We start from the raw sequence: 21,534 nt of genomic DNA on the forward strand, positions 1-21,534 counted from the left end.
GCCTCAATTATCTTTACTTCCTTAACTTGAGCAATATCTTTTCTTTAGCCTCAGTGATAGACTTTATTTCCTAAAGTTGTTTCCTGGTTTATATGGGAGGATACGTTATTTCAGATTACATGTTCTGTGGTGGCAGTAAAGAAAAAACAATCAGCAGCTGCTAATGCCTCTGAGAGAAGGAGTTGTCTTAAGAGGGGTTTTTTTAGAGACAGGGTAATAATTTAATTAAAATGGAAATTGCATAATTTTCTTTGAGCGCATCCTGTTCTGAAACTATGCATTAAGCTTGAGTAGTACTAGCTTAACGCATTTTTTCTGTTTGACAACATCTTTCTCATGGAAAAACATGGTGCCAGTATTCTTTTCCCAGTTCAAAATTACAGTTATTTTTAAAGAATTAGCTCAGACTTTCCCAAAATGTATTTCTTTTAATTTAACTGAAACTGAAACAGTTTGTTTCATCAATCATGATGCAAAACACACACCAAAAAAAATAATCATGTCTTAATTAAAATGCATCAGCAACCCAAACAGACTTAAGAACATAAAAACAGAAAAGTCAAAAGACTAGAACTAGGGTTGCCATATATCCATAATTTCCCTGGACATATCTGGAATACTGCAGTCGGCAGCAGTGTCTGGGCATAAATCAGAAAAAAAAATGTCCAGGGAAATCTGGGTGTATGGCAACCCATGTCAGCGGGGCTGTTTTTGCTGATTTTGCATAAAAATAGCTCAAAAACGGCAAATTCTTTTTGGATATTTTGCCAAAAAGGTTCAACTCTGGGCAAAAAACATCCCATCTTTGTAGTCCAGTTTCCTTGTTTTCACAGTGGTCAACCAGATGCTGCTGGGAAGCCCACGAGCAGGACATGAAAGCAGCAACTCTCCACTGTTTTTGTATCTCAGAACAGTGCTCCGCAGGCTTCAGGTTCCTTTTGCTGAAGCCGAGAGAGCAAGACTGTCCTGGCTTCAGTGGAAAAAACCTGAACCCTGCGGAGCGCAGCAGGAACTCGTGCTGCGCTCCGGAGGCTTTGCGTTGCTTTTGCTGAAGCCTGGAGAGCGAGAGGGGTTGGTGCGCACCAACCCCTCTCACTCTCCAGGCTTCAGCAAAAGCAACGCAAAGCCTCCGGAGCATGGAGGGAGCGCTCCCTCTGCACTTCGGAGGCTTCGCGTTGCTGTCGCTGAAACCAAGGAGCCTGCATTCACTCCATAGGAAGCACACACATTTCCCCTTAATTTTTGGAGGGGAAAAGGTGCGTCCTATAGAGCGAAAAATACGGTACGTGTCTTCTGCTGAAATTTGATAGGACTTTTTAATGAGACTGAATTTCTGGTTGAAGCATACAGCATTTTCAACAAATGGAGAGGAGTGTTGCTGTACTGTTGTTTTGCAAAACTCGGTCAAGTGCCACAGTTTGTACTGTTGCTGACTAGCTTTTACTGAATTTTATAAATATGCCTGCACACAGAAAGAAGCAAGGAGCTGATAATAAATCTACCACATGTAACAGTTCATGACAGTTACTGCAGTATACTTAATAAAAGTAAAAAGAAATGGAGAAACTGTATAGAATGGGTATTTTAAAAAACTAGCAATGCTACCATTGTTATCTATGTACTAAATCAAATCAAAATGAATGTACAAGACATTTACCAGGAAACAAGATAAACAGTGCATGCAAAAATACATTCGGGGGGAACCGTGAAGTATTTGCAACCCATAGCTATGTATTTCCAAAAAGTCAGTGATTTATTGAGCATTGACTTGGATTGAAATTCCTTCTCCCAGTTCTCTAGAGGAGCCTTCCCCAACCTGCTGCCCTCCAGACATTTCTGGAGTACATCCTCCCTGGTCTTTGACCATGCTGGCCAATGCTGATAAGGATAAGAGCCCACAGCATCTGAAGAACACAAAGTTGAGGAAAGCTGCCTTAGAATAAAGCAGTTGCTGCCCTCTCTTGTTTTAGTGTTGTTCAGAACAAGAACCAAGGTTCTGCTATGCGGTTGAGAGTCCTCTCTGTTGTCAAAGTAGTTAGAAATAGGATGTGGAAAGAAAGTGGGTTCTACTCTCATTAAGTCATGCAACCGTTTTACTTAAAATCATGACCATTTGTTTCCAAGAGTCTTGCAGATTGTCTTTGCTCAGCCTTGGGCAACATGAGTTGTTTTCTACAAAAACAACTTAATTTTTTTCAAATTTCTTTTCCAAGAGGTGCTTCTTATTTGGTGTTGCTAGCAGTTATACCAAAACAAATGTGTAGATCTCGCATGTTGATCTGTCCTTCAGCTAAGATTTTAATCGTTCGTGTACTCAACTAAAACAATTTACATGCAGTTCAATGAGACTTGCCTCAGGACAGAGGATGAGGATATGAAAATGTTACATCTGTGTTGCAGATGCTACATGCAACTTACGACTTTGCAGACAACCTTCAACCAAACTCATGGAAGCACTGGTAGTTCTTCCATGGTAGTAGACAGTTCCCTCCCCCCACACCCGTTCTTTTATCGAACAGGGGAGCAGTGCTTCTGGTATCCAGTTCTGTAATCTGGTCCACATTCCACGTCTAACTTAATTACATTTTAGGACTAAATTGCTTGACTCCAGGGTATTTATATGCTGTTGGCGGGGGGGACAACATTTGATACATGTAATGATACTATATGAATTAGATTTTTTTAAATCCCATTTGATTTTTCTTTCTTTTATGAGGAAGATGAGCTTTACAGAAAGCACCCATAACCATATACAGAAATTATCTCCTTTCTAGTACATCAAGCAGATGAATTGAGTTTACTTGGCTGTCAGGCATTAGCCTTATCCAAACGGGTTGACTGGCAAAGCAGTCAGGCTCATGCTTTTCTATATTTAAACCACTTGTAAGTATGTACAGTAACTCAAGTTACACTTTATTTTAGGGCTTAACATACTTGGATAGAAATGAGATTTACTGTGGCTGACAGGTTGGCATACAGCCCTGTGAATGGTTTTACAGTTTAGCTCAAATCTCAAATACAAAGATCATGTAGTAGAATCCTAGGAATGCTTACTCTGAAGTAAGTACCACTGTATTCAATGGGGTTTGCTTTCAAGTAAGCTTATTTAGAATTTCAGCTTCATATAGATAAACAGACACTCGGGTCACTTTCTAAATCCTAATATGACAGTAGAAAAGTTTGAAAATTGAATATTTTAACATCTCTACTCAAAATGGAAAACATGAACTCCCAAATGGTTAAGGTATGCCAGCATTAGAAAGCTGGAATTTGTCTAGATTCTTCCTTAGTGGGTATATATATCAGTTGCCAAGGAACACACATGCCTATAAAATCACCGTTGCTGAAGTGATAGCAATTCTTGCCCTTTAAAGAAATGTTGAAAAATATCTTAAACTATGTCCTGTGAAACTGAGGAATTAGTAAGATCCCCACCCACCACCACTGCCGCCATTATTTTGTAGTTCTGAAGTCTGTGATACTGACCTAATGGAAAGCTGTACATTCTGATACCACCTATACAGCTATTGAATAATGCGTCTAAAATCTATTGTTGCTGTTCCATTTATTATTTCACCTTGTGATACCAATTGTTTGTTCCATACTGGGCTCCCTCTCATATATTATGCTGATTGAACCATTTTTCTCTACCATCATAACATTTGTCTTGACCTCTTTGTCTTTCCTGCCACACATTGACTAGATGGCTTTCCCTCGCCTCAGTCATGGATTTCTCTCTGACCAGCCTATTTTTAGCCGACGTATCCTTAAGGTAGAATCGCTTTTAATCTTCTGGCTTGCTGTGTTTTCTTGTGAGGTTGCTTTTTAAAAACTTTTCTAATTTATGATCTGATAATGCCTCCTTCTTTTCCATTCTTTCGTTCTCCTGTTCTGTTCTTTTACAATCTAACAACCACCCCCCTACAGTTTTACATCATAAACAAAATGGAGCAATTGCCATGACAACTAGAATCTGAGGTTTTTCCCCCATTGCAACAGTGCCAAAAATAATAATAGAAACATTCACAGGTAAACATCAACTAATGAGACAATTTAAAGCAGTCATCCCATTAACTATGAGCAAATTACTCAGCCTCATCGTGTTGACAGGATTTCACATTTGCTTTCATGAAAGCAGATCTAACATTCTTTGTCATCTACACAATCAAAGCCATGCTGAATGTCATGATGACTAGTAGACTTTCCCAAAGATAAATACTTTTCCCCTGGCCAGAATTGCATTCTCTCAACTACAATATTGAGCCAGCCTCCCTGAAAACCTGAATAGGTTAATAGAAAATTGTACAGTGTTTCTGTTCTCAGAAGCAGCAGAGCCCTCTTCAGGCATTAACATATTATTGCCTGAAAAGGGAACACTGAATAGAGTTGGGATGCACACTTTTAGCCCATCCCCCAGAGCCATGTGACTTTCAGACCATAGAATTGTTTACAGCGGACATCTGCATCTGGGTGCCTTATGCATTTAAAGGCTCATTGTGCAAGTGGGAACCTTGATCATCTTGCTTGGGTAGGTAGCCTTTACACAAGGCTCCCAAAGTATGCCATAATCACACAAAGGGCCAGAGCTGTCACATAGCTCCAGGAGTGAGACAAAACACACGTCCCTGAAGCCCTGCTAGTGTTTCCCTCTAACAAGAAACTGGCATCTATCAGGGGCGAGGCTAGACAAGAACCCTTCTCCCTGACATCTAGTTTTCTATGTGCAAGGAGTTTTTCTGTAGATGGTCATTCCATCAGATGAGTCACCACTGGTCTTCAACTGGTGGGTTGCAACAGGAGCAGTACCACCATGCAAATATATGATAAAAGATGAAGAAATGGGTCCCCAGATGCCAGATTGGGTTAAAAGTAGGTCCTGGATCTAAAAAAGGAATCCTTGTATTCTGTGTTGAAAACTTTTAATAAAAATTCAGACAAAATAAATGAAGATACCCGAGTTCAGAGTGACCTATCTAGGTTCACTACTATATGTACTGTGTTCCACACACAGTACAGAATACATAAGTGATATGGTCCCTGCACACAAGATTATCAGCCTACAAAATGTACACACATTAAGCATTTGCTTAAAAATGGCAAATTTGTCAAGGACCATGCTTTCTGATTTATTGGATGCAGAGCATTTGAAGACTGACTCTGATTTTGAAATGTTGTACTTTCAGGATTATAGCTGGAGGATGCCTGCATATTTTGTGAATAAAAATATAGAATCATAGAATCATAGAGTTGGAAGAGACCACAAGGGCCATCGAGTCCAACCCCCTGCCAAGCATGTTGGTGTATAAAAGAAGTGATGATAAATAATAATATACTGAGAAAATTTATAGGTCCATTTGTTTTTATCTTGTACTCATATTGTTGCTCAGTGAGGGAATTTTTCTGAACTGGACCTTGGTAGTATGGCTTACTGAACTGGAATGTAGAATGGCTTTCACTGTTAGGTTTTTGATTTATAGCAGGATGACTTTAAGTACAAGTCTGTCACTGGAGGCATCCTGCCCAGATGTTATAAAGAGCTTTATAATCCACCCTTATCATGGGGGGTTTCAGTGCTGCTTCCATATGTTCAAGCAGACCAGTTCTAGATGCGGAGCTCTTCACCCCAACTTACCCACAGTAGATCATAACCCCAGGAACAGTAATGTTAATAGGCAGCCATGGTCATCTAAATGATAGATCTTGGAGACCTGGTGTCAATTCTCTGCTTTAGCCAGAAGCAAGAAACCATTCTCATGGCTTTAGTAAAAATGAAATAAGTGTGGCCTGCCTCAGAAAGAGCGTCTGTATGCTCTGTACATGAAACAAAGGTTAAGTGTAGAATTCATGATCAGAGATGAAATATCTGGCTATGCTTTGTTGCAAGTCCTTTTGGAAAACTAGCTTAACATATAAAAAGCTGCTTGTCGTTTAAGGATAAAAGTCTTCTTATTTGAAAACAGGAAATAAAAACCTCTGCTGCTCACACAGTTGCATAATTCTGTAGATTGTGACCAGATTACTAGTGCCCTTATTACATAATTGGTGTACTTATTATACAACCAACATTATATCTGTTTTCAGTCTTCTCTTGTGTTCACTAGATGTTGATAGTAAATCTACGCGCTCCATGAGCATGGTGTGCAATGTATGCTAGCATTCTACATCTGTGTGTATTCTTGCTGTGACATCCAACCCTTTCTCCTTTATAATCAATGATTTGTGTTTTTTACAGAATGCATTAAAATGTTGTAAAAAAATATATATCAGAAAGTTAGGTATGATCTAAAGACACATGATACAACAAATTTGCTGAAGCTAAGCAAGCCTGGATTTGGTCAATACCTAGATGGGAGAATGCCTTTGAACCCTACATAAAAATCAATTCCATTTATGTCTGTGAAAGAAAGGCTGGATATAAATGTAATAATTACAGTAATTCTGGCATCTTCTAGATGCCAGAACTCTTAAGTTATCCATGTAAAAATAAACTGTAATGCTAATTTTGAGGTTTAGCATTTTTGGATATTTTAAAGATTTGCTTTACTATATGTATACTCAGATAAAGAATGTTGTTTTAGAAGCATAATCCGGGTGGTAGTTTTCTCTCTTACTTTCTCGCGATAGTACTGTGGTATTTAAAGAACTGGGGTACATTCTTTAGTTGCTTTACCTGTTCCTCATTGGAAGAGAAAAGACCTTTCACTAATCATTTCTCAAAACTAGGCAGTATCGGAGTCCAATGTCTGCAAGCAGAAACAGAATATGCCATTCTGTACCATGCAGGCACACAAATTGGACACGGATGAGTTAGAAATACTAATTACCAATATTTGTGATTAGATGAATTGTTTGGAAGAATAAAACAAACACCAAGGAACCTTAGGCATAAATTTCTTCTCTTTCAGTAAGTTTACGTACCATAGAAAGGTCAGTCAGTTTGCAGGCTCAAGGTTTTATCTTTAAACTCAAACATACTGATTCCCTGACCATGTGTCCTGTTTTCTTTCTTTCCCTCTCTCATTTTGCTATGCAGTGAGTTTGCAGCCACAGTCCACCCATAAGGACTTTGTTTTTCTTTTTTTTTCACATTGCGATGTTTTGTCTAAACTTCTTATAGGGGGATCAAGGTAATGATGGCGCTGCTGGTCCGCCAGGTCCTCCTGGACAGCCGGGTGCAAGAGGGCCCCCTGGAGACACAGGAAAAGATGGCCCAAGGGGACCCCCAGGCCTTCCTGTAAGGCGTAGTTATTAGCTAAGATAACTGTTGAAAACTAAAATGCATGTTTTGCGGGGATATCCTGCTCATGAATGCATTTCAGCTATAAGTTCCTGAGCCTAGAACTCAGATATATCAAGGTGCTAGGGGAAGGATACAGGCATTTTTGGAGCAAAGAGTAAGAGCGAAGGGAAATCACTCTTCAATATCTTGAAACCAGAGGCAGAACTCATCTTCAAACTGTTTGCGTTGAACAGGGACGATAATCTAGTCAACAAAGCTTTGTGGTGGCGGCTTGCCTTGGAATGGTTATCTTGCATTTTGCAATGAGCTGCTAATATTCTGACAATTCTGCTTGTAGATTCTAGCAATATGGCAGGCTTTGGGGTTTTATCAACATTCAAGTTTCCCTTGCTGCTGCAGCAGCAATCTCTTTTGGCAGTGCCCATGGGATTGTTCTGTAGGGCAAGCGGTAGTTGTGTCATAAAAATGATCTTCACAGTAGTCTTTTATTAACTAACCATTCATACTCAGTCCTTAGTCATTAAATTAATCACTAAATTCCCTGCTGTTGAATTAGGAGAATTAACAGTCATTATCTACCAAGCAAAGATAACTGAGATGAAATACAATTTATGTGTTCAATGTTAATCCACAATAAATAGAACCATAGCATACCTGTATGCATTTTCACTTTGTTAATGACACTAATCTAAATCATCAAGACATGGCAACATTTCTACGTTCCCTAAGTCAATGAAATAACTGAAATAACGCAATCTCCTTAAGCTTCTCTTCTTCACTGTTGTGCTTTTTAGGTGGGAGGGGAGCGTTTTGAAAAAGTAATTTTAGAAATGCATTCATTGTCTCTTTATTTAAATAACTTAGATTTGTGTTTCTTTAGGGTGAGAAAGGACAACCTGGAGAAGCTGGTATCATGGTTAGTATGCAATCTATGGTATTAAAACATATCCTAATGGATTGATTTCACATATTAAGCATGAGAAGCTTGCCTAGCCTACCTCAGATGTGTGTAACCTCCTCCTCTTCCTCATTCTGCTCTATAATAGTTTTATACAGCTCCTTTCCTTGACTATGCTTTGGCCATCTAATCACTACCCCTAAATACATGTCTACCATCTGTGCCATGTTGAGTTTAGAACAATTGTCTAGGGCTTATGAAACAGTCAGAGTCTCGTTTGTTTTTACGAGTCAGCTTTCTGTACTGCACCATCAGAAAAAAATAAGGTGAGCCTCTTTCCCCAAGCACTTTTTCGTTCTCTTCCGTCTTTTGTTGTCCTACAAACATTTTGCATAAGCTCTTTTGTCAGGACTTATTTAAGTTATTTCTTTACATCAATATTGTAATATTTTTTAATTGCTACATGCACTGACTGTGGCGCATGAGAACTACAAGTGCCAAAACCTAGACTATCAAAAGACTTGCTGACCTCTTTTTAAGTGTCAGAACATTTGTAATAAGATACCATGCTAGCAAACTTAACTCCCAAGTGTATTTCGTCATAGGAGAAATACCCATTTCCACTTCTGCATCCTGTGCGTGCTACTGCATGGATGACCCACTGCCCTTTCACAAGCCTTTCAAGGGTACTATATTTACAGCATCTTGACGTAAAAGATCACAGGCCATGAGTGAAATTTTTATTTATTTTTATTTTTTACATTTATATACCACTCTTCATTTGAGGATCACAGCACGGTTTACAATATAAACACACAAAAATATGTAACATAATAACAAATGAAACAACACCTCCACGCAGAGAGATTTTAAAAGGCCACAGGTTGTTTAATTAGGCAAAGGCCTGGAAGATGAGAAATGTTTCCACATGGCTGCTAAACATATGTTGGTGGTTTGTGGTATATTCTCAGAAGCAATCTTCCCACTGTGTGCCCCCACCCCACCCCACCACCAATAGGCTAGGATGAGTTGAAAGAACCCCCCAGAACACCGCCTGGGCAGAGGAGAGGGAGATCGTTATAGCAGGCGAGCAGAAATGCTCGTGCTGACAGAGCGATCTCCTTAGCTCTAAGCTGAATTACTCCCATCGTGTTTTGAGGACCCACCCTATTCCTGCGACTGTGTTTTGTTTTGACTGTTTTTTCTTACTGAATTAAAAAATGCTGAAATCCACCCTGAGACCTGCAGGTGAGGAAAGGGTAATAATCATAGTGGGCAGGATTCAGCTAGTGAGTCCTGTCAGCACAAGGGCTTCTGTTTGTGCAGTGGGGCTTTCTCTCTCCCTACCCCAATAATTCCCTTTTAAAGCTTGCGGTAAGGAATTCCATAGTTTTAACTATGCATTGTATGAAAAAGTGTTTCCTTTTTCTGAATCTTCCAACATTCAGCTACGTTGGATGGCCTCAGGTATTGTGTTTCTATTTAAGTTTTGGGACTGGTTACACCCAACAGCCATTTTATAGAGGTGCCCATGTCGCTTCCTCTAAATTGCAAATGGACCTTTGGGCCCCAAAAAGATTGACAGCCCAGCAACATTTTTAATGAGCTTGGCTGCGTTTTGTTTTGTTTTGTTTTGTTTTGTTTTGAAAACGGTACAATTTTATTTGTAACATTTCCTAGACATTGGAAAAAAAATGTTTTCATTCCTGATATTTTTAAGTCAAACATAACGTGCTTCACTTATTTGTTTTGAAGGGTGAGCCTGGTATTCCAGGAGGAAAAGTAAGTTATTTATGTTTCTTTCTTTCAAATGCTATCTGCATTGAAACATCATGTTCCCAACCCTATCTGTCTGTCTGTCCATCTATCTATCTATCATCTATCTATCTATTTATTTCTACCTCACAACTCAGTTATCACAACAGAGTCACAAAATATCTCCAACTTGAAAGTAAAATAACATGGCAGTTAAAACTACTAAACACATTTAAAATAACCTTTTTAAAAACAAAAAACAAAAAAAACCAACAATACAATAGTGCAAAGCAATCCTCTGATCCAGAGCAGACTGTGGTTTGTTTCTTGCCCAGCGCAGCAGCAGAATGAGCAAAGGAGGAGCAAAGCTCTTGAGATTTCAGTAGCATCCACCAACATCCCAAACTACAGGGGAGTTGTGTAACTATTGCATTGTAATCAGGGCTAATCACATGGGGCTCACCCATCCATGGATATGATAGATCAAACATTATTCACTCTGTGCTGTTGTATCCCTGAAGCTGATCCAGTACATGAAAGCTTCTGCCACAACAGTCTTTAAGGTGTAACAAGACTCTGCCATTCTTGCTGCAAGAAGTGATCACAGCTACCCCTCTAGAAACTGTCCAAATGGAGTGGTTTGCTAATATCTGGACTGGAGTTTTAAGAAGCAAATATCTGTATATATTTCTCCAAGGCAGCTGAGTCGGGGGCAGGATATGTGTGTATTTATTTTGGATTGTGTTAGCTAAAGATCCTTTTCCATATAATGGACCTTAGAAGGGCCACCAAGTAGCTGTGGCCAAGTTGGAAAACACTTTATTATTAATTCATGCTGTTCAGAACTGCACATAACCTATGGCTACAGTATTTTTAGGAAACACGTTTAAGGATTACATTTCAGTGTGTTCCACAGATCATGAGTGATGTCTTCATGATTTATCCACACTGCAAATAAGACTACTCTGAGCTAATAAATGAAATCTCTCTTTCTCTCTTCTGAACAGTTACAAATTAAGTATTAGAAATTAAGTCCCAACTTCTGGATCAAAAATATTTGGCAGTTGCTTTTCTGGTTAGGCTTACAGTGTGAACTGTTGAGCTTCTGCCAGCATTGACCCTGGGAAACTTAATGCACTTTTGTATTTCAGTGTCACCTATGTGTGTTCTATTTCATCAGGGTGATGCTGGAATCCCAGGAGAACCAGGGATTCAAGGGCCAAAGGTAAACTTCCTTTTTGTAGCTCCCCGCCCCCAATCATATATATTATGGGTAACAAAGTAGAATCAATGCAGTATTGGCATACAGGCTGATCGTGTTAAATTTCAATCCTAAATATTTTTGGTGATTGAGAGTCATATTCTACACTACATAGAGCAAACTGAATCAGAAATTAAAGATTGTTTTTCCCTTTCACTTTGGTCCTATGGGGCTCAACCATTCTTAAAGAATAGCTTGAATAGCCATCAGAACAGCTGTACCGTGTTTAAAGACTGTCATTTAGAGCCTGAATTCTTTTTGAAGGATGCTCAATATTTGGACTTTGGGGTGAAAGCAAGATTGTAATGTTCACCTTAATTTGTATTAATCTCAGGGAGAACAAGGAAGTATTGGGCCCATAGGCGAGAAGGGCAATGAAGGACTACCAGGGCCAAAGGTAAGCATCTCCTTGAATGGTACAGTAAAACTGATGAACACCCTTCTTAGAAAATGAGAGTGTTCTTTGCACTTTTTTTGAACGCTACAGGGAAAACAAGGAAGCGTTGGCCCAATGGGAGACAAAGGCATAGACGGTAAACCAGGGCCAAAGGTAAGCAGCGCATGGGAAAGCATAAAAAGGCTGGCACTTGCCTTGCTCAAAAACTAAGGGTTTTCCACTCCACCTTTTTTAAACACTACAGGGGGAACCTGGAGGCCCTGGCCCAATGGGAGACAAAGGCAAAGATGGTATACCAGGGCCAAAGGTAAGTGGTGCATGGGAAAGAATAGTAAGACTAGCACCTGGCCTGCTTAGAAACTGAGAGTTTTCCACTACACCTCTTTCAAACATTACAGGGAGAACCAGGAAGTGCTGGCCCAATGGGAGAGAAAGGAACAGATGGTCTACCAGGGCCAAAGGTAAGCATCTTCTTGAATGGTACAGTAAAACTGATGAACACCCTTCTTAGAAAATGAGTGTGTTCTTTGCACTTCTTTTGAATGCTACAGGGAAAACAAGGAAGCGTTGGCCCAATGGGAGATAAAGGAATAGATGGTCTGCCAGGGCCAAAGGTAAGGAACACATGGGAATGGATAAAAGACTAGCACATGTCTTGTTCAGAAACTGAAATTTTTCCATTACACCTCTTATAAACTCTCCAGGGAGAACCAGGAAGTGTTGGCCCAATGGGAGACAAAGGAATAGATGGTCTACCAGGGCCAAAGGTAAGCAGTGCATGGGAAAGAATAAAAAAAGCTAGTGCTTGCCTTGGTGAGAAACTGAGAGTTTTCCATTGCACCTGTTTAAAACACTACAGGGAGAACCAGGAAGTCCTGGCCCAGTAGGGGAGAGAGGCATAGATGGTCTACCAGGGGCAAAGGTAAGCAGTACATGAGAAAGGATAAAAAGGCTAGCACTTTCCTTGGTGAGCAACTGAGAGTTTTCCATTGCACCTCTTTTAAACACTCCAGGGAGAACCAGGAAGTCCTGGCCCAGTAGGGGAGAGAGGCATAGATGGTCCACCAGGGCCAATGGTAAGGAGCACATGGGAGTTGATAAAAAACTAGCACATGTTTTGTTAAGAAACAGAGTTTTCCATTGCACCTCTTTTAAACACTCCAGGGAGAACCAGGAAGTCCTGGCCCAGTAGGGGAGAGAGGCATAGATGGTCCACCAGGGCCAATGGTAAGGAGCACATGGGAGTTGATAAAAAACTAGCACATGTTTTGTTAAGAAACAGAGTTTTCCATTGCACCTCTTTTAAACACTACAGGGAGAACCAGGAAGTCCTGGCCCAGTAGGGGAGAGAGGCATAGATGGTCTACCAGGGCCAATGGTAAGGAGCACATGGGAGTTGATAAAAAACTAGCACATGTTTTGTTAAGAAACAGAGTTTTCCATTGCACCTTTTTTTAAAACACTACAGGGAGAACCAGGAAGTCCTGGCCCAGTAGGGGAGAGAGGCATAAATGGTCTACCAGGGCCAATGGTAAGGAGCACATGGGAGTTGATAAAAGACTAGCACATGTCTTGTTAAGAAACAGAGTTTTCCATTGCACCTTTTTTAAAACACTATAGGGAGAACCAGGAAGTCCTGGCCCAGTAGGGGAGAGAGGCATAGATGGTCTACCAGGGGCAAAGGTAAGCAGAGCATGGGAAAGAATGCTAAGATTAGCACAATCCATACTTAGATACTTAGAGTTTCCTATTGCACCTCTTTCAAATAATACAGGGAGAACCAGGAAACATTGGCCCTGTGGGAAAAAGAGGCGTGAGTGGTCTACCAGGGCCAAAGGTGGGTATTACATGGGAAAGGATAACAAGATCCTAAGCACATAGCCTGCTAAGAAACCAAGTTTTTCCATTCTCCCTCTTTCAAAATTGACAGGGAAACCGGGGAAGCATTGGCCCAACAGGGGAGAGAGGCCTGGATGGGCTACCAGGGCCAAAGGTAAGCAGTGCATGGGAATGACGGCTAAGATTTAGCACATGCCCTGCTTGAAAACTTAAAGTCTTCCATTGCACCTCTTTCAAACACTACAGGGAAATCCAGGAAGCATTGGTCAGACTGGGGAAAAAGGCATAAAAGGGCAACCAGGAGCAAGGGTAAGCAGCACATCAGAAAATATACTAAGACTTGATGATACCTGCTCAGAAACTGAGAGTTCCATTGCCCTTCCTTAAACACCACAGGGAAAACGAGGAAGCGCTGGCTCAGTGGGAGAGAGAGGCATAGATGGGCTACCAGGGCCTAAGGTAAGCAGTGCATGGAGAAGAATGCTAAGATTAGCCTATGCCCTGCTTACCAACTGAGAGTTTTCCACTGCATCTCTTTCGAACATTATAGGGAGAACCCGGAAGCATTGGCCCAATGGGAGAGAAAGGCTTAGATGGTCTAGCAGGGCCGAAGGTAAGCAGAGCACGGGAAAGATTGTAAGGTTGTTTAGTTCATTTAAGTTTATGTATATGGCACCTTTGCACAGTGAGCTGTTCCTAAAGCAGCTTACAACAAATTCCCTTTTTCCTATTAAACTGCAAAACATTGATTGGGGAGAAAGCAGTTTTGTAAAGACAACAACAATTCAGCAACAAACGTAGAATATACTGTCTTCAATATTACAAAAATATAATCTAGACCTAACGCCTTAGAGCAAAATGAAAGTTAACGGACAATAAATACAGTACAGCAGAAGAATGGTCTTTTAACTAGATGGTTCACATCTGGCTTCCTCATCTGTCCTCCAGAGGAGGCTGACAGAAACAGAGGGCAGTGCTGAGGATGGCAGTGGTGGTGACTCTTCTTACCCAGCCTCCCAGATGTCCAGCTGCTTGTACTGGTCTTATTGCCCTGCTTAAAAATTGAGAATTTTCCATTTCACGTCTTTCAAACATTGCAGGGTGAACCAGGAAGCCCTGGTCCAATAGGAGAGAAAGGCATAGATGGTCTACCAGGGCCAAAGGTAAGCAACGCATGGGAAAGGATAGTAAGATTAGAGCATGCCCTGATTAGAAACTGCGTTTTCCATTGCACCTCCTTTAAATATTACAGGGAGAACCAGGAGGCAATGGCTCAGTAGGAGACAAATGCATTGATGGGCTACCAGGGCCAAAGGTAAGCAGCATATGGAAAAGGATAGTGAGGTTAGGCATCATTCATATCAATGCAAGCATATCTGCTTGCTTAACAAAACAATCTCCCCTCTCCTACCCTCTCCCCACTGATCTGGGGGTTCTCCCACCCACTCCAGCCAATGGCAGGGCACAGGGGGAGGAGAGGGAAGGAAATTGTGCTAGTAGAATGCCTTGTGCGGGCTTCTGCTAGCAGAATCTGGATCCAGCCCTGGAACTTTTCCATTGCACCTCTTTCAAACATTTCAGGGAGAACCCGGAAGCCCTGGCCCGACAGGAGAAAAAGGCACAGATGGTCTACCAGGGCCAAAGGTAAGTGGCGCATGGGAAAGAATAGTAAGACTAGCACCTGGCCTGCTTAGAAACTGAGAGTTGTCCATTGCACCTCTCTCAAACTTTACAGGGAGACCCAGGAAGTGTTGGCCCAACAGGAGAGAAAGGCACAGGTGGCCTTCCAGGGCCAAAGGTAAGTATCACATTGGAAAGGATAGTGAGACTAGCACCTGGCCTGCTTAGAAACTGAGAGTGTTCCATTCCACCTCCTTCAAACATTACAGGGAGAACCAGGAAGTGTTGGCCCAATAGGAGTGAATGGAATAAATGGTCTGCCAGGGCCAAAGGTAAGTATCAAATGGGAAGGATAGTAAGGTCTGGATATGAACATGCAAAATGCTTCATTCGCAATGAAATTGCAACTTGCATTTACAGCAGCATCCCCTCACATCTAATGGGATGTTTCACTGCCATGCTCTCCAACATTCAGGAGCAGCTTATCAGATGTTTGAAGAAAACTTTTGTAGCTGAAAAAGTCCACATGTAGAAGACTTCCCTTGGATCATAGCCCAAGACTAGTATTAACCCTGCTTGGTAACAGAGAGCAAAATGAACTATGGTAATCAAATGTATGCATCAAAACACAGGTGGTCATTTTTGTTTCAGGATGATGACCATTTTGGATCAGAGCGATGTTGGGAGGGTCCTGCTTAATCTGCCCCCCAACTGCTTCTTTTCTTATGTAACTCCTTCCCCTCCCAAGCCTCTTCCTTTCCATATGATTCTCGGTGTATGTTTTACTTTTGGAACACGCACAAGACATGAATGGTGCAGAGCAGGGTATTTGCATGCTTACTGTGAAATGGTGAGGTCCGGGTTCACATGAAATTCCGTTTCATGTTGAATTGGTGAGACAGCTTGAGCCCTTTTGTCTATGTGATGGTGAATGCTGAAAAGCAGGGCAGCTAGTGTGGTTTAAAGAGCTGTATGCACTTGGATTTCCACATGGGAGGATGGCGATGGAATGAGCTTTGGCTGGTATTGGCACATAGCTATCAGAAATTGCTAGTGTGCTCGCAGGGCTTCTGGTGCTGCACATCCAACTTCCCATACCTAGTGACCTCAAACCCTGGCTCTTTGAACGTTTTATCCTGCACTTATGGAGCTCTGTCCTCCACACCAGGCACCATTAAATTAGAACAAAAACTGCCAGATTAAGGCAAATTGAGATAGAACGTTCATTTTCTCTGCTAATACAGGATAAAAAACAATACTGCATTAATTTTTTATGAAATAAAATGTAGAATCATTCTAACATAAAGACATGCAGAGTAAAAAAAACACACACAAACACGAATCTGCTAATTAATTTAATGCATAGTAATTCAATAATTTGATTACCAGTACAGGAAATGACAACAGAGTGTACAAATTTTAAAAGTCCCTACAGCAAACGACATTATTTCATAGATGGCATGTTTATTTGCTCTGGTAACAGGAAGAAGCAAATAGGTTAGTTTGGAAATACTGTATCATGAAATCAGGATGGAATGTAAAATAGCATAAGTACATTTGTTTCGCATGATCAGCATAACATTAGCCCAAGGAAAATAGAGAACTGAAATATTTTCAAGAGTTGGGAGTCCTTTTCCAAAAAATAAAAGAGAAGAAGAGGAGTTTGGATTTGATATCCTGCTTTATTACTACCCTAAGGAGTCTCAAAGCAGCTCACAATCTCCTTTTCCCTTCCTCCCCCACAACAAGCACACTCTGTGAGGTGAGTGGGGCTGAGAGACTTCAGAGAAGTGTAACTAGCCCAAAGTCACCCAACAGCTGCATGTGGAGGAGTGGGGACACGAACCCGGTTCACCAGATTACGAGTCCACCGCTCTTAACCACTACACCACACTGTATCTGTAATCAGCCTCTTCTAGGGCATTGTATCATATGAGCTGCAGGTTTCTTTATTACCTGAAAATTTTCTGATCCATGGGTCACCAATGCAGTGTCCAACATAGAGGGATTTTTGTGGGGAGGATCTTTCTGGAGATTACAGCTGGGGTGCTCTTGCTTCCACTGCCCACCCCCAAAAAATAGGCTTGGAGGAAAAAAAATTGAAATTTCTTCAGATTGCAACTGTGCCCACAAACCCAAAAGGGGTGGTGACCCCTATTCTATTCTGAATGTCAGGCTCAAAGCAAAATGAAGACCTATAGATGAAATATAAATAAATCATAATCTCCATTTAAGAAGGATGCCCAGTCTAGACTTGAGTTAAAAGTGTATTTGCATTTAACCTGCAAGTTTTTTGCAATGCAAATTGCTTCGGGGGGGGGGGGGTTGTTGATAATTAGTAATGTCAGAGCTAATATGGAGAAAGAATCTAACCCTTTCTTCCTCTGCTGAGGGGCTGAGGAAATCGCCTCTGATAATCCCTATTTGATTCATAGAATCCTAGAACTGTAGAGTTGGAAGGGACCCTAAGGATCATCTAGTCCAACCCCCTGCAATGCAGGAATATGCAACTGTCCCATACAGGGATCGCACTTGCAAACTTGGCGTTATCAGCACCAGGCTCTAACCAACTGAGCTCCTTTGAAATAAAATACCAGATACAGAAGAGGATTGTTTTCCCTGGACCACAGCAGAATTAAATTCCCTCTCCATATTGCCTCTGGTAATTATCCTGGCCACCAAGCAATTACAATTTGCATTCTTAAAAACCTGCCATGATGCACACAAAACTGCATTACTGTAGGAACAGCAGGTCTCATTTAAGCCTCCTACTTTTTCAGTCTTCCAGGAAAGAAGATAGGTGTGATATGAAATGATAAAACAGTAAACTGGCCAGCTGCATTGAGCTAGATGCCCCTGACATATGACCATAATGGTGATACCTTTCTTGCTTTCTGAAGCACCCACCCAGCTGAACTTAATAGCTTTTCCCCACTAAAGGAGGAAGTGGAGCAAGCCAGCAGAGGGGACAAAAATGTATGGCTTGAACCAGTGCAACGTTCATTGGTATGCTTCTCTGTTCAATCAGTTAGGAAGATGGGAAAAGAGTGTTCTTTTAATTGCCTCTTTGGTCATTCCAAGATAAAATATTTTAGAACTGATTATGTAATTTTTCATGAGTCTTCTTCTTGAAGAAAGGGAAACATTTGTTTATGCTATGTCCATTTAGACAAGTTGTTAATCCTTTAGAGCTAATCTGTATTTCATGAAGTCTGCATCAAATTTACCTTCCTCTTTATTAGGTTATAGCTCTTTTTATGCTGGAAAAACTGAAGAACGTAGTGTTTCAGAATACCTACAGTAAATGTGGCAACTATCTTAATTTATAAAGATTTGACGTGCTAGAGTGTCTTTTTGCTACTTGCCATGTTAATTTTTCATAAACTACAGAGATTACAAAAAGAAATATTTGACAGTGTAAACAATGCAAGCACAAAATACAATATGTGAAAGCAAAAGTATAATCGTGACATGATTAGGTTTATATGCCAGGCTAATTTCTTGTTCAAAAGTTAGTTGGTTTTGCAGCAGTGTGGTGTGCATATTGTTACACTAAAACCTGCAGGGCGGTTTTATTATCTTGTATCTGATTTGGCTGATTTGTTTTGCAGCTGGATTGTGTGAAGGTCTTTTAAGCCTGCTATTGCTTATGCTGTGCTCCTCAAGACACATAGATATGTGACGTATCTTGTCTCTGAATCAATATTTTAGAGTAACAAACATTTATTTTCAGGGTGAACCTGGTGAAAGAGGAGCAGATGGACACATTGGGCCAAGGGTATGAATTACTTTTGTTCTTTCCTTAGCTTGCTAAAATAAACACTCAAGCTGAAATAAACATACACTGTGAGATTTGTGGAAGATAAATTAACTATGGTTCCATCATTTAACTCAAAGGGGATTTACTACTGAGTAGACATACATAGAGAATTGCACTGTTTGGCTGCAGCCCTATAGCTGCTTCCCTTTGAATAAGCTCCTTTCGAAACTGACTTCTTATTTACTTCTGAGTAGACAAGCATAGGATTGTTGTGCTAAAGCATAGAGGAACAAAAATATTTTCATAGCTCATGACATTGAGAGCGTGCTTGGAGGATTTCCCTGGTGGAGGAATTCCATAGTTGTGTTGCTACTACTGCAAAAGCATCTGCCAAGGTTATCTTAACTAATGATGGCTCTAAGAGCAGGACCTCCAGTACCCAGTGGGCCTTAATGGGACTGTCACAGCATAGGTGGTTTATTCCACTTTCATCCAGTGAACAGTTATTATCTAGACTGTAGCAATTAAAGCACCGTATTTAAGTATGAAACTAGAATTTACTGTGACTTCTTAATAGCATGTGAAAAGCAGAAAATTATTTCTATTCCCATAAAGTTTACAATTACCTTTTCTTTTCTTTGTAGGGTCCTCCAGGCCTGAAAGGAGAACAGGGTGATACAGTAGTAATTGACTACGATGGTAGAATCTTGGAAGCTCTCAAGGTAACCTTTATGATAATAACGTGATAATTATACAATTTGCTTCAACATGAAGTGGCACTAAATTTTAGTAACATTAGAAGAGCCCTGATACATCAGACCAAAGGGTGATTTGGCTCAGTGTCCTGTTTCCCACCTTTGGAAAGCCTACAAAGAAGGACATGATGGCAAGATTGATAGAATCAAAAGTCCAACATACAAGCCAGTTTGAGGAATTTGGGCATGGTCCACAGAAGCCATAGCAAAATGTCCATGTTGCCAGAGCTTTTTGCTACAACTCCACCACCAAATCTGTCATCAAAAGCAAGGGGCAATCAAGGGCAAAGGACCTTGAAAGAGAAATGTTATGACAAGGCAACAATGTCTGGATGCTCTGGAAGGAAGTGAGAGTCAAATGTGGAATCCTTTATACAGTTCATGCTAGGCTAGTGCAATAATTTGTGCCTATAGTGGTATCTATGTTGTTTCTGAATAGGCCAAAAGCAGCTAAGCTATTCAGTGTGGTGACCATCAAAACTGTTTTTAGAAACCACTAGAAACAGCTGTAGGCAAATTCAGGCACATCTGGTGGAAGTGACTCACAAATGAAATAAGCAGCTCTTTGTTACTTAGCGGGTTGTAACTTCCATAATGACTGCAAGGAGACTGATTGGGGTAGAATTTCAGTTTGTCCTTTCAGATCAAATGGGGGGGGGGGTTATATAATAATGTTCTCAACAATAAAAAATGTTTAGATGATGGTCTTTTCAATTGGAAAAGTATTTGAATAGCATAAATATTTAATTCTTAATACATTTGAAAATTATTCTAACTGTTTTATAACAGGCTGCAGGGAAACTCAGATTGACGGTAAAATTGTTATGTGCCAGATGCCTGTGTGGATTTGTTTTTTTTAATGGCTTAGCATGTGGCTTTTCTGCTTTAGATTTTTTGATCATGGTCCTCAGAAATTTTCTACCAAACATTTGATTTCTGTTAACAAAATAATGACATAACCCCTTAGGTTGAATCATTGGCAGCATGATGTCAGACACAGTGATAATCAAGTAATGAATGTGTTTAATTGCTTTGTTTCATAGTTTCTGGCTTGCTTCTTTAAAATTGCATTAGGCATTATTTTGAAAATATACTTCACATTTCATATTGAAATCAGTGGGATTTAAGAGTGCTTACGTTTGGCTCACTACTCCCATCATCATTACATTAAGATGACAGAACTCCCAAGGGGAGATGTCCTCTGTCCTAGCAAGGTGTTGCTCTAGAAATCTGCAAGGGAAACTGTAGCTGTGCTCTGATGGTTGAGAATTCTGAAGACTCCTTTGGAGACAGGCAGAAAAAGCAGCAGGGGGTCATAGAGCCACTGCCCACCTTTCTCTATTGTTTCTGATCATCCCCTTCCCAGCCTCTTGGGGAAATTATCTACTTTATGGAAGATGGACTTAAGTTAGAAACTAAATGACCCGCTAACCATAGATTTTGTTGCCAGTTGTTTTTCATCTCTGTTAATTCAAAATGTTTGTATTAACAGCAGTTAACAGATAATTTGCTGTCTTTTGTTCCAGGGCCCACCAGGTCCCCAAGGGCCCCCAGGCCCCCAAGGAGCTCCAGGACCAAAGGTTGGGTTTTACTCCCTTTTACATAAAATGTATTTTGTTCTGTACTGTACTCAGTACCTGCTTGGCAACACTCAGCTTGGTTTATATGTGAATCTTCTGTTCATGACATATCCCCTTGGATAACTTTGGGGGAGTCAGAGTGGTGGGTAATGTGTTCAAAGTTTCAAAATTAGCAAAGGGAGAAGAATTTTAACAAGTGTCTATAAACACTTGTTTGTGGGCCCAGGCATAGTGAGACCATGGTGCAGATGGCAAAGGAAGCAAGAGGCCACAATTTTATTGGTTCCAGACAAAACAGTGTTGCCAATGGCATTGGGCATGAATTGAATGATCAAATAGCCCACATGCTGGCTGAAGATCCTCTAGTTTAATCTCTGTTTGGAAAGTTTGTTGAAAAGTCACCAGGTCACAAGCGGTATAGGGCTTTGT

At 40.6% G+C, this 21,534-nt stretch overlaps 1 protein-coding gene across 50 annotated transcripts in view; it reads left to right on the forward strand.

Annotated features, from left to right (window-relative positions):
* Positions 1-21,534, forward strand: part of COL23A1 (collagen type XXIII alpha 1 chain) — a 293,547-nt gene that overhangs the window by 249,003 nt on the left and 23,010 nt on the right. For 4 of the 50 annotated variants that reach the window (XM_083428664.1, XM_083428631.1, XM_083428638.1 and 1 more), the window contains exons 1-31: positions 2,212-3,772; positions 7,118-7,234; positions 8,121-8,156; positions 9,894-9,920; positions 11,074-11,118; positions 11,489-11,551; positions 11,642-11,704; positions 11,796-11,858; positions 11,950-12,012; positions 12,103-12,165; positions 12,256-12,318; positions 12,411-12,473; positions 12,565-12,627; positions 12,716-12,778; positions 12,867-12,929; positions 13,020-13,082; positions 13,172-13,234; positions 13,326-13,388; positions 13,482-13,544; positions 13,637-13,699; positions 13,787-13,849; positions 13,941-14,003; positions 14,491-14,553; positions 14,643-14,705; positions 14,972-15,034; positions 15,126-15,188; positions 15,280-15,342; positions 18,744-18,788; positions 19,415-19,492; positions 20,315-20,338; positions 21,052-21,105. In XM_083428664.1, the coding sequence (XP_083284790.1) occupies positions 3,704-3,772; positions 7,118-7,234; positions 8,121-8,156; positions 9,894-9,920; positions 11,074-11,118; positions 11,489-11,551; positions 11,642-11,704; positions 11,796-11,858; positions 11,950-12,012; positions 12,103-12,165; positions 12,256-12,318; positions 12,411-12,473; positions 12,565-12,627; positions 12,716-12,778; positions 12,867-12,929; positions 13,020-13,082; positions 13,172-13,234; positions 13,326-13,388; positions 13,482-13,544; positions 13,637-13,699; positions 13,787-13,849; positions 13,941-14,003; positions 14,491-14,553; positions 14,643-14,705; positions 14,972-15,034; positions 15,126-15,188; positions 15,280-15,342; positions 18,744-18,788; positions 19,415-19,492; positions 20,315-20,338; positions 21,052-21,105 (1,881 nt within the window). In that variant the 5' untranslated portion in view covers positions 2,212-3,703. Of the gene's footprint in view, positions 1-2,211; positions 3,773-7,117; positions 7,235-8,120; positions 8,157-9,893; positions 9,921-11,073; positions 11,119-11,488; positions 11,552-11,641; positions 11,705-11,795; positions 11,859-11,949; positions 12,013-12,102; positions 12,166-12,255; positions 12,319-12,410; positions 12,474-12,564; positions 12,628-12,715; positions 12,779-12,866; positions 12,930-13,019; positions 13,083-13,171; positions 13,235-13,325; positions 13,389-13,481; positions 13,545-13,636; positions 13,700-13,786; positions 13,850-13,940; positions 14,004-14,490; positions 14,554-14,642; positions 14,706-14,971; positions 15,035-15,125; positions 15,189-15,279; positions 15,343-18,743; positions 18,789-19,414; positions 19,493-20,314; positions 20,339-21,051; positions 21,106-21,534 lie in introns of those variants that run through there. The other 46 variants (XM_083428642.1, XM_083428651.1, XM_083428635.1 and 43 more) reach the window with 45 other exon arrangements.

This window comes from Podarcis tiliguerta (assembly GCF_965153285.1).
Source record: "Podarcis tiliguerta genome assembly, chromosome: 2".
Taxonomy (NCBI): Eukaryota; Metazoa; Chordata; class Lepidosauria; order Squamata; family Lacertidae; genus Podarcis; species Podarcis tiliguerta.